The sequence below is a fragment of the Pristiophorus japonicus genome, chromosome 20 (genome assembly GCF_044704955.1).
Source record: "Pristiophorus japonicus isolate sPriJap1 chromosome 20, sPriJap1.hap1, whole genome shotgun sequence".
Taxonomy (NCBI): domain Eukaryota; kingdom Metazoa; phylum Chordata; class Chondrichthyes; family Pristiophoridae; genus Pristiophorus; species Pristiophorus japonicus.
In genome coordinates this window covers 26,012,330-26,025,284 of record NC_091996.1, presented here as the reverse complement: position 1 = coordinate 26,025,284, position 12,955 = coordinate 26,012,330, and the positions used below count along the sequence as shown (strand labels likewise).

General features: G+C 44.1%; 1 protein-coding gene across 3 annotated transcripts in view; it reads left to right on the top strand.

Annotated features, from left to right (window-relative positions):
* Positions 1-12,955, top strand: part of mvb12ba (multivesicular body subunit 12Ba) — a 184,016-nt gene that overhangs the window by 20,156 nt on the left and 150,905 nt on the right. For all 3 annotated transcript variants that reach the window (XM_070862634.1, XM_070862633.1, XM_070862635.1), the window contains exon 2: positions 4,401-4,523. In XM_070862634.1, the coding sequence (XP_070718735.1) occupies positions 4,410-4,523 (114 nt within the window). In that variant the 5' untranslated portion in view covers positions 4,401-4,409. The remainder of the gene's footprint in view (positions 1-4,400; positions 4,524-12,955) is intronic.

Sequence of the window (12,955 nt, the reverse complement as noted above, 5' to 3'; positions counted from 1 at the left end):
GCCTCAGTGCTGATGTGCTGATGGCAATGTGCTTTTATTAAAAAATTTCAAAAATTAAACAGCTACAAAGAACTACAAAAATGGCCGAGTACCAATGTTTCCTTCACACTGCACGTGCGCGAACGATCCAACGCGCACGTGCAGCGTTGCCGGCAGGAAAAAAACCTAATTTAAATAGTACCCGCCCCCTCCCACTTACAAAATCAGCGCGAGTGTAGGTTCCGCCCCCCTGGGCGCCGCGCCAAACAGACAAGGAGCTGCAGGGCGCTCCAGAATCGCGTGTTTTTTTTCCGGTGTCGTTTTAGGCGCGAAAAACGGGAGCCCAGCTCGGAGGGGCGCCCGTTTTTTATCGTGTGGAAACTTGGGCCCATTGTTACAAAAAATTCTGTGGGAGGTTTCGGTGAAGTGTTTCACAAAGGTAGCCCTCTAAGAATGACTTGGAGCAATTCTGGTCTCAACATGTTTGAAAGCAGTAATGGACACTGATGTATTGAGAACTGTCTTTTATGGTATCAGTCAAAAATAATAGAACTACATTCTTGACTGATTCATATTTACCTCTAACTGGAGAGTTGAGATTGAAATGATACCCATTTTCTAACATTTAAAACATTGAAGCTGAGATAAAATGCTACTTTCATTGAAGTGATTTTACTTTGGAAATCGTCCAAAGGTAATTTGGGTTTCATTCCTCTTCCTGTTTATGAATGTTTTGCTTTCAGTGCTGTGGCTTAACTTAGCTACACACTGAAGTCAAACAATCCAGAACTGCATTGCTCTATCAATTGAATTGGCTATCTGGGTAAACGCAACCGAACTTGCCATCGCATTTTTAATTAATATTGAACAGCACCGGATAGACTTTGGAAGGTCGTTTTAAAAAAAAAAAAAAAATTAGTCAACAAACTTACCCAAATTTCCCAGTTTTTAATATTTTTGAACGAATATCACGAATATATTCCAGGGTTAGGAATGTACCGTATATACTCGCGTATCATGCGACTTTTGAAGACCTAAATTGTAACCTAAATTTGGGGGGTCGCATGATACGCGAGATACAAAATTTGATGGTGTGAAGTGCTGGCCAAGATTAGGCTGTTAGTCTGTTAAGCAGACCGTATCCACGCTGAATCTCGGCAGGTATCTCCTGGGCTGGATTGCAGCCTCTATTGTCGCTTGTACTGTATCGGGGGGGATGAGATAGAGTCGCGGAGGTCGGGGTGGGGGGAGGAAAGAGACCGGACCGGATCCAACCTGACCCCCGCTCTCCCTACCCCCGACGACCCGACCTCCGCTCCCCCAACTCCCCCCCCGCCCCCCCACTCGGCAACCCGACCTCCGCTTCCCCCCGGTGACTCAACCCGACCTCCTCTTCACCCCCCCCACCCCCCCGGCGACCCGACCTCCGCTCCCCCAACTCCCCCCCCCCCCCCCCCCCCCCCCCCCACTCGGCAACCCGACCTCCGCTTCCCCCCGGTGACTCAACCCGACCTCCTCTTCACCCCCCGGCGACCCGACCTCCGCCACCCACAACTCCCAAACACAGTAGAGGCTGTGGCTGAACGACGCTAGTCAAGCCAGCTGGAACGATTGCTGTATTGGTGTTCGATTCGCGAACAGCTTTCACAGCAGAATCCACTCGATGTTTCATGTTAAGGTCTGTATTCGATCTCAAAAAAGTGACTCGCATGATACATGAGATATATGATAAAATCATGTTTTGGGGACGAAAATTTAGTGGTCGCATGATACGCGAGATCGCAGGATACACGAGTATATACGGTATATACGCTCTGATGGTATTGCTGCTTCAGTCTCTTTCATGGTACCCACGAGTTCTCTTTCTCTCCCCCACCCCCAGCCCAATTGTTTTTTTTAAAACCACTCTATTTCTTGGCATTAAACCTCAGCAGTTTATTAAATTGTCATGGATTGTGACATGCTGTGTTAAGAATTTGGTCCTGTTGTAAATAACTTCTCTGGTTCATCAGTCTCCTTTTAAGCAGCCTGACTGTCTTTTATGGGCGTTGACTCGTGGTGCTCTTTCTCTGCTTGTATATGAGCGTAACCCTGGATGTAACAATAGTATCCACTGTCTATCTGGACTGGATACTCGTAATTTGCACATGGATCTCTTCAGTTTTTACGAAGGTGGGCCAAATTAGTTTAGCGCAGGGTGACTTGAAGCTCGATTTCGATTTGTAAACTGCTTTAGTTCACAGTAAGATTGAAACCGAGAGTGCAAAAGATAGGATCAGAATTGCTCAGTTCAATCAGTACAGTAGTTCAATTTGTATTTGTGTAATGATATAAAATAAAGCACATATGACAACACCCCCATTTGGTGGGTTGTCTTCATTTAAACAGAATAATTCTCCTGCATCCTGTCCTACAGTCCAGTTATAGAACCACTCTCTCGGCAGTCTCCTGTCTTTTGCAAAAGACTGACTGCCTTTCTGATGTCTGTGTTCTGATCTTTAAAAGCCTCTCCCTGTGTCAAAAACTCCATCTCATAGGATGGCAGAGATCAAAAGATTTTCCAGCACAACAGCTGTATTTTCTAGTACTCCGACAAACTAGAAAATCACTTATTTAGACTCTGGGGCAAGTAACTTCCGGTTAGCATATTAGCCATCTTTCATCTTGGGTTATTCTTTTTAAAAAAAACTTGTGGGGGATATACATTGTTTTTAAAAACTCACCATTGAAAGTAACTTTTTCCAGCTTCTTTGGTGGAAAATCCAGAAATGTGATCTGGTTTAACTGGATTTGCAATTGAGTGTTCAAAAAAAATTGGATTTAATGTTTTAATGTTATCATAAAGTGCAGATATATGTTTGGATAGAAGCGAGAATTGATATATGACTTTCTCCCTCTCAACACCCCCCCCCCCCCATCCCACCCAAGGTGTGCCCAGGACATTATTTTGCACTAATTCTTGTTGTAAGCAGTAGGTAAGAATTATGCTGTAATTGTTCTGGCAGATGAGTGAAAATAATTTCTGGGGGTTGTTTGCGCCTTCACGCAACGGATACGATTTTAAAAACCACTTCCTGAAGTAAAGCAGAATTTAAAAAAAAAACTTGACCTGAAGTAATCTACTTCCAGTTACCAATGTTCGAAGCTTTACTCTTTTTTGGATAAAAATAGCAAACCTATCTAAAATGCCTTACTGCTGCTCAATAATGAATATATTGAGCTCTTAAATGAGACCAAGTTGATTTTAGGTCAATTCTACAGCTGTGGTGACAAAACTCTGCAATTGAAAGAACTCTAGTCTTCAAAGTTTTATATACGGCAATGTTTTTCACATGTTGAAAGGAATTATTTTCGACTTTATACTATTTGAAACTCTTGCTTTGTGCAATTGGTGAACTGCACGACTCTGCTGCTAAGCACCACCTATCTGTTCGCAGAAGAATCCCAATCTTTGCCTTAAGTTTCATTGTTACTGAATTGTCTGGCAAATCTGCTATGACCATATTGATTCCTTTTTATTAAAACTGAAATGCCAATAATATGTTATGGCCTAATGTCGTTTCAATAACTCTTGTAATGTACTCCCTCTTTTTTGCTAAGCGATGTCTGTTTTTATGATGCACCTCGGGAGAATGTAAATGCCTTTTTGAGTCGGCTGCAGACAGTATGCAACCAAACTGTGGAACAGTAAATATGCACTGCACACAACTTTAATAGCCAAGCTTCACTTTCTTCTCCCCTTCCTATTTCATCCCATTTCATTTTTGGTTGTGTTTTTGTTCCATGAAATCTTCTGAAGTAAATTTTTGGATTTATTTATAAGTAGAGTACAGTTACTTAATACAAAAAGAAACTAATTAACATAGGAGAAGTAAAAAGAGCTTGACTCTTAGCTACAATTCAGGGTTATTTCTGCTGTATTTTGGACATAAACACCTGAATTAAGTCTGCCAGTATTATATAGAAAATGGAGGCTTTGTGACAACTTGCAGTGCAGTATTTTGCCTACGTCTGGCATTGTATAGCAGCTCTAATTAATGAACGAGTAACACGAGACTTCTGGATCTGTACGGTTGTACTCGATGTTTACACAACTGAGTTATTCAGGGAAATCTCTTTTCTAAATATCTTGATCTTCAGGATCAAAGCTACATTACTGAATTGTCTAAAAGTAGCTCTTAAAACATTTACAGTAGATTACAACATGAAAAACTTTCCACTTCAGTATTGTTCTGCTGGCGATAACATGTTTCTGTGGTTAGATCCATGCTTTAGTGTCTTAAGATTTTCCCTGCAGCCAAGAGATTAGAAGTCTGTAGCAGTATTCTATGATTGGTAGTATATATCCTGTGGTGTTGTTTGTGTGCTTTTGATAGTTCAAATTCAGGAAAGATTGTATGATTTTCTTTGCTCTTTCTCAGTGTCGCTCAATGATGCCTGAAATGTGGGATCTGTCTGAAGCCTTGCCGGATTTGTCTATGGATCCAATTACTGGTGTTGGAGTGGTCGCATCTCGATATCGGGCACCTTCCAGTTATGATGTAGTGAGTACAACATCAGTTTCTAAAATCTTTTGAAGTCCTTTTTTGGATCCAATAGTATTTTTAAGTAGAATGCATTTACTTGTATCACCCGCCAAAAAAAAACCTGGAAGAAACTCATCCAAAAATGAAAGGGCCATTTTAAGGAAATACAGTGCAGCTAGCTTGACTATTCTCGCCCATCCCCACATCTATACTTTCCCCTAGGACTTGTTTGTATTCTTGTAACCCCATCTTCTGTATTTGATATAGTACTGCTTAATTGCTACAAAAAAATTAGATCTGGAGGTTTTTTTGGTTTTTAACTTGCATTATGTTATTCATGGTATGTGGTGTGCAAACATTGCATTATATTGTAGAATCCACTACGATAGTTCGAAGATCACTAGATTGGAGACAGTGGACTAGAAATTCGATATCACCCCGGTTGGGGCGCTTTTGAGAAGCTGGAACTTTCGCGGCAGGCGCTAATCAATCTCGCTGCCTGCTAAATTCAGTCTCTGCGCTCAAAGAATGAAGGGAAGTGCTAAATCAGGCATTAATGGCGAGGGTGAGTGGCGTTGGGATCCAAGTGATGACGAATGAGGTGTTGTGTAATCGGGAGTGAACATTAGCGATGGCGCCTTCCAGCCATTAAAGGGGAGGGTCGCTGGAGTCTGCATACCAGCCTCCAATGATTCAGGGAGTGCAGAACGTGACCTGCTTGTGGGATGAAATGCAAAGTCCTTTGACGGCCCGCAACACTCCGAGGTAAAAGCAGCCTTTATTTGGCTGCAGATAGATCCTGAGCTCTCTGCCACTCATAACTGACCTTTGGAACAGAAGTTCCTTGACAGTTGTGGCGCATCTCTTTAAGTAGCGCCCCATCAGCTGGCTGGTTCACGCCTCCGCTCCCTGGCACTGTTTGCGCAAGGCAGGGGACGCTACTGTAGTTTGCAGATCAGGCACCCAGCGAGTGTTGTACGCTTGCTGACGTCACGATCTGCATGGCAAAAGGTGCCGATGCACTAGCTGTTATCACCGGCGCTACGGGGCCGGCGAATTTTCCATGCGGCTTGGGATTTGCCCAGCCGCGGCGCTACTGTCTCAGCGCCCCAGTAGTGCCCCCGCCTGGCGCTAATTGGGGCCGCTATCATGCCGAATTTCCCCCCAGTTTTTGGGGGTTTTCAGAGTCTCGTGCTATTACAATTATTTTGTAGCTTCTCTTTTTTTCTCTCTTTTATGCTTTCACTTAAACCAAACAAATGATAAAATAAGTATTTCTCTCATTTCTAATTTGTACACAGTTTCTTTGGAATCTGCAATAATATTTTCTGTTGGACCTGCAGTAATATCGTCACAAGGAAAATGAATTCTCTTCTGTGAGCAGTAGTTGGTAGGACCTTGGATACCTAGCAAGCGCCAAAAAATAGCAATAATCCTGGAATTTTCATTAAAAAAACATACTATTTTAACTTCCTGAAACAGTGCAAGTGTTCATATATACAGTAACGGATATCCGTGGAGTGAGTTACAAGGCTATCATTTGCTTGAGTGCTCCAGGTGATGCTTTTAAGCTGCTTTAGATTCGCTTCTGAGTTTGATGTGTGCAAACCCTTCTTTTAAATTACAGTCTCTTAATCTGCTTCTCAAGTGTGCATTCTTCTGTGGATTATGAGGATGACATTGAAAATATAGATTATTTAACTCTGCTGTCCACCTTTTGTGAATGTTCTGCCTGGAACCATCATTACAGATTTGAACTCTTCATTTTTGAAGTTGTCTTAAGAAAACATAATATAATTACATACCTTTTTTGGAATACGGTGACTTAATGCATGTCCCCAAGACCAACCCCTTCCCTTGAGTTTCTCGTTCAGAGATCCTCACTCAGCCTCTGCACTGAAGGACTCCACTTTCACGATTTCAATCCCCATCCCACCTTGCCTTGTCCCCTTTCGTCCATATATCTGACCTCTACTCATGGCCACTCCCTCAACTTTTCCAACTTGCGTGACCTTTGCCCTCCAATTACAGACAAAGCCATTGCTGACCAGGTCCTTGTGTCCCTCACCACCCACATCCTTCTCCACTCTTCCAACCCCACTTCATAAAAACATAAGAAATAGAAACAGGGGTAGGCCATGCGGCCCCTTGAGCCTGCTCCGCCATTCAATACGATCATGGCTGATCTGATCATGGACTCCGCTCCACTTCCCCACCCGCTCCCCATAACCCCTTATCCCCTTTATCGTTTAAGAAACTGTCTATTTCTGTCATAAATTTATTCAATGTCCCAGCTTCCACAGCTCTCTGAGGCAGTGAATTCCACAGATTTACAACCCTCTGAGAGAAGAAATGTCTCTTCATCTCTGTTTTAGATGGGCGGCCCCTTATTCTAAGATCATGCCCTCTAGTTCTAGTCTCCCCCATCAGTGGAAACATCCTCTCTGCATCCACCTTGTCAAGCCCCCTCATAATCTTATACGTTTCAATAAGATCACCTCTCATTCTTCTGAATTCTAATGAGTAGAGGCCCAACCTACTCAACCTTTCCTCATAAGTCAACCCCTTCATCCCCGGAATCAACCGAGTGAACCTCTGAACTGCTTCCAAAGCAAGTATATCCTTTCGTAAATATGGAAACCAAAACTGCACGCAATATTCCAGGTGTGGCCTCACCAATGCCTTATATAGCTGTAGCAAGACTCCATCCCCTTTGCAATAAAGGCCAAGATACTGTTGGCTTTCCTGATCACTTGCTGTACCTGCATACTATCCTTTTGTGTTTCATGCACAAGTATCCCTAGGTCCCGCTGTACTGCGGCACTTTGCAATCTTTCTCCATTTAAATAATAACTTGCTCTTTGATTTTTTTCTGCCAAAGTGCATGACCTCACACTTTCCAACATTATACTCAATCTGCCAAATTTTTGCCCACTCACTTAGCCTGCCTATGTCCTTTTGCTGATTTTTTTTGTGTCCTCCTCACACATTGCTTTTCCTCCCATCTTTGTATCATCAGCAAACATTGCTATGTTACACTCAGTCCCTTCTTCCAAGTCGTTAATATAGATTGTAAATAGTTGGGGTCCCAGCGCTGATCCCTGCGGCACTCCACCAGTTACTGAACCATTTATCCCGACTTTCTGTTCTTAGTTTGTTTGCTAATAACCCTGTGAATTTTTATCTTGTGCAGTAACCTTTTATGTGGCACCTTGTCAAATGCCTTCTGGATGTCCAAATACGCTACATCCACTGGTTCCCCTTTATCCACCCTATTCGTTACATCCTCAAAAAATTCCAGCAAATTTGTCAAACATGACTTCCCCTTCATAAATCCATGCTGACTCTGCCTGACCAAATTTTGCTTTTCCAAATGTCCTGCTACTGCTTCTTTAGTAATGGACTCCCAACATTTTCCCAATCACAGATGTTAGGCTAACTGGTCTATAGTTTCCTGCTTTTTGTCTGCCTCCTTTTTTTAATTAGGGGCGTTACATTTGCAGTTTTCCGATCTGCTGGGACCTCCCCAGAATCCAGGGAATTTTGGTAAATTACAACCAATGCATCCACAATCCCTGCTACTAATTCTCTTAAAACCCTAGGATGCAAGCCATCAGGTCTTGGGGATTTATCTGCCTTTAGTTCCATTATCTTATTAAGTACCACCTTCCTTCTGTGTCTGCTTCTGGTTAAAAAAAACTCTTCCTCTAAGTCACTTGGACTTGTGCTCTCAAGCTGCCAGCTGCCTAGCCTTTGGTCCTGCATTCAGCATGATAATTTTGCAGCTGTTGATTTGTTTAACCACTCCACTTTTAATGTCCTTGTCCCCAGCAAAACCTTTTATTTTCTCCCATCCTGGTCGTTCCCCCAGATATAGTCCCTATCTTTACTCCCTCAAGTTTGAGGGGTGTAGACTTAAGTGTATCTGGCACACAAGTAGTTTAACTATCCATCAAATGCCATCAGGCCTTGCTCTCCTCTGCCAAAACTGTCACAACTCCAGGATCCTCCTGGTGAGCAAAGAAAACCCTTGGCTTCTTTTCTCCATTACCAATCATCATCTTAAACCCCTGTTCCTTGCCCCCTCCTCCCTCCCCTCCAACACCGTGCAAGGAGCTCAGTGACTTCTTGGTCACTAAAATTGAAACCAGTTGTTCAGCTGCCTCTGTTTCCTCTCTCCTTCCTGCCCACCATGCCAATCCTCCTCCCAAAGCATCCTCCTACCCTAGCCCTGAACTTGTCTATGTCTAGTTTATCTCCTATCTCCCCTCATGTCCTCTCCGCACACATATTGTCCCTGAGAAACAGGTTTGCTCCCATGAGCCTATTTCCACTAAACTGCTGACTACCCAACTTCCCATCTTGTCCCTTGCAAATTGATATTGTAAGTGGCTCCCTCTCCTCGGGTATTTCCCTTTCAGTCGCTCACCCCTTCCTTGTAAACTGACACCCCATCTCTAACCTCTCTTTCCTCTCAAGTCCTTGAACATGTTGCCTCTAAAATGTGTACCCATCTTTCCTGCCACTCCACGTTTGAATCTCGAATCCGGTTTCTATCTCGACTACAGCACTGAAAGTGCCCTCGTCAAAGTCGTAAATTATATCCTCTGTGACTGTAACCAGGGTGCATTATCTATCCTCATCCTTATCAACCCCTCTGCAGCCTTTGACACTGCCAACCATACCATCCTCTTCTAGTGCCTTTTTTCTATTGAGCAGTTCAGTGGAGCTGCCCTAGCTTGGTTCTACTCTTAATTGTAACCAGAGCATTCCAGCAATGGCTTTGACTCCTGCCCCTGCATTCTGTTTCTGCAGGCCCCCATGGATTTGTTTTTGGCCTCCTCTTCATCATCTATATGCTGCTCCTTGGCGACACAATTTTGAAGACATGGTGTCAGGTTGCACCAAGCTCTACCTCCCCGCCAGTTATCAATACCCCTCCACTCTGTGTTGCTAGAGTGTTTGTCCGATATCCAGTCTTGAATGAGCTGCAATTTCCTCCAGTTTATCAATGGGTAGACTGATGCCATTGTCGTCAGCCCCGCAACGAACTCCATACGCTCCCCAGCCACTGTCTCCGGTTGAATCAGGTTGTTTGTAACCTTGATATTGCATTCCTGACTTGAGCTTCAAACCCCATATTCTCTCCATCACAACGGTTGCCGAATTCCTCCTCCGTAATAACGTGTGCCTCTGCCCCTACCTCTGTCCATTTGCTGCTGAATCCCTCATTAATGCCCAGATGCAACTATTCCAATGGACTCTTCGTTCTCTTCCTAACCTCCACCCTCTGTAAACGTGAGCTCATCCAAAATTCTGCTTCCTGTATCCTATCCTGCACCAAGCCCCCACTCACTCTGTCTTTGCTGACAGACATTGGCTCCAGTTGCACAATGACTCCAAGTTAAAATTCTTATGCTCATGTTTAACTCTGTTTTAGGCCTCGCCCCTTTCCATATCTCTCATCATCTCCAGCTCCACAAACTCCCCACCAGAACTCTGTGCTCCTCCAATAGTGGCCGTCCCTCTCACCCCACTTTGTCCTCCTTGAGCCTGTGTTCGGGGAAATATCCTTCCTCAACCTCACCTCCTTTTAAGACTCTCCTTTGAAGCTGACCTCTTTGACCGAGCTTTTGGTCATGCCTCATAATATCTTTTCCTTTGGCTCAGCGACCATTTTTGTCTGACTGCACTTTATGAAGTGTCGTGAGACATTTTTCTATGTTTAAGGCACAATGGACCAGATTTTTGGCTTTTGGGCTTTTCGGCGAAAACAGTAGTGATACATGAAACTTGTCATTTTCGCTGCGCATTTGCGGCGCAAACCGCGAGTTTCAGCAACTATAGTCCAGGGCCGGGGGCGCTGCGAGAAAAGCCTTGAGAGGAGTGAAAAAAGAAAAAATACATTCCAAAAACATTTGCAAGATCCTTAACTATGTAATCGCTGCAAAAAAATCTTTAACTTGCCTTTTTTGCAGGTTTTCATACTTAATGCTGCTGGCAGGGCTGCACCGACAGATTTGACCTGTCACTATTCTGGGCGCAGCGTATGGGTCGGGAGAGTGCCGGAACTCGGAAGCAAACGCAATCCAAGTCATTGCACGTCGGGGCACCTCTCCCCGACGGTACTTGGAAGCGCCGCGCAAGCAGGTACCTGAGGATCCCGCCCGAGCTTTGCGACTGGATTTTCGCCGCGGGGGGGTCAAATCGCAGTGAAAACCCGGTCGCCATCTTCTCGCAGATCCGACCCATGTGTATATACAAGTTGTCGATGATGAATATAGTAAATAATGGGAAAATTATTGATGGGGTGGTGGCTATAGGATTGCAGGAGTGGTTGGAATAAAACCACGGTTCCCAAAAAAAGAGGCGTTGGGATAAACCTGGCAATTACAGGCCAGTTAGCCAATATAATCGTGGGGGAACTTTTAGAGACATTAATCTATGACAAAATTAATTGGTACTTGAAAAAATATGGCTTAATAAATGTTGAAAACAAATCGTGTTTGACTAGCTTGATTTGAGTTCTTTGAAGTAATGGAGCGGGTGGATGAGAGTAGTGTGGTTGATGTTGTCTATATGGACTTTCAAAAGGCATTTGATAAAGTACCACATAGTAGATTTGTTAGCAAAATTGAAGCCATGGGAGCAAATGGTCAGTGGCTGGGTGGATACAAAATTGCAGTGGGACAGAAAACTGAGTGTCATGGTGAACAGTTGTTTTGCAGAATGGAGGGAAGCGTGCCGTGGTGTTTCCCAGGAGTCGGTGTTGGAACCACTGCTCTTTTTGATATATTAAATGACCTCGACTTGGTATACAAGGCATAAATTAAAGTTTGTAGATGACCAGAAACTCAGAAATGTAGTAAACAGTGAGGAGGATAGTAACAGACTTCAGGGGGAAATAGACTGGTGAAATGGGCAGACACATGGCAGATGAAATTTAACGCAGACAAGTGCGAAGTGATTCATTTTGATAGGAAAGGTGAAAGGCAACATAAAATAAATAGTACAATTTTAAAGGGGGTGCGAAACAGAGAGACCTGGTGTACATACACAAGTCTTTGAAGGTGACAGGATTATTTGAGAAAGCTGTTGAAAAGGAAAACGGGATCCTTGGTTTTACAAATACCGGCATAGAATACAAAAGCAAGGAAGTTCTGCTAAACCCAGCTGGGGTGTTGTGGCCAATTCTAGGCATCACACTTTGGGAAGAATGTCAGGGTGCAGAGGAGATTTACTAGAATGGTGCCAGGGATGAAGTTATGTGGAGAGGCTAGAGAAACTGGGGTTGTTCTACTTCGAGCAGAGAAGGTAAAGGGGAGATTTGCTAGAGGTGTTCAAAATCATGAAGGGTTTTGATAGAGTAAATAAAGAGAAAGTGTTTCCAGTGGCAGATGGGTCAGTAACCAGAGGACACAGATTTAAAGTAATTGACAAAAGAACCAGAGGCGACATGAGGAAGAAAATGCACGCAGCGAGTTGTTATGATCTGGAATGCACTGCCTGAAAGGGTGGTGGAAGCAGATTCAATAGTAACTTTCAAAAGGGAATTGGATAAATACTTGAAAAGGAAAAGTCTTCTGGGCTGTGGGGAAAGAGCAGGGAATAGGGGTAATTCAAAGAGCTGGCAGAGGCACAATGGGCCGAATGATTCGATGAATAACCAGCAGTTATTTTTCTAGTTGCATGAGATTTCAAAGTGCGCTTAGTGAGTTAGCAACAAGTCAGTTTGGATTCTGTGGTGAAGATCATGGGCTATGTACAGCAGGCACTTCAAAATACTGGAGAAGTACCGCCAACACTGTCTCCAAGATCCTGCAAATCCATTGGCAGGATAGACGCACCAACATCAGTGTTCTCGCTCAGGCCAACATCCCCAGCATCGAAGCATTAACCACGCTCGGTCAGCTCCGTTCGATGGGCCACATCGTCCGCATGCCTGACATGAGATTCCCAAAACAAGCGCTCTGCTCGGAGTTCAACATGGCAAGCGAGCCCCAGGTGGACACAGGAAACGCTTCAAGGACACCCTCAAAGCCTCCTTGAAAAAGTGCAACATCCCCACCAGCACCTGGGAATCCCTGGCCCAAGACTGCCCAAAGTGGAAGGCACCGAACACCTTCGCCGGGAGCAAGCGGAAAGAGCGCACGGCAACCCAGACACCCCAACCACCCGTCCCTTCAACCACCGTCTGCCCACCTGTGACAGAGACTGTAGGTACCACATTGGGCTCATCAGTCACTTGAGAACTTGCATGAGTGTGGAAGCAAGTCATCCTCGACTCCGAGGAACTGCCTAAGAGAGAGAGTTTGAATTCCAGGTTTAGGCTCACTGTTGTCTGGAATATTTAGTGTTCCAAGTGGATTTTGTTTTGGTTGCTCTGGTATTTGTGATCAGTGTCTTGTATTCTAATTTAAACTAAATATAAACAAGCTTCAAGAATTTGC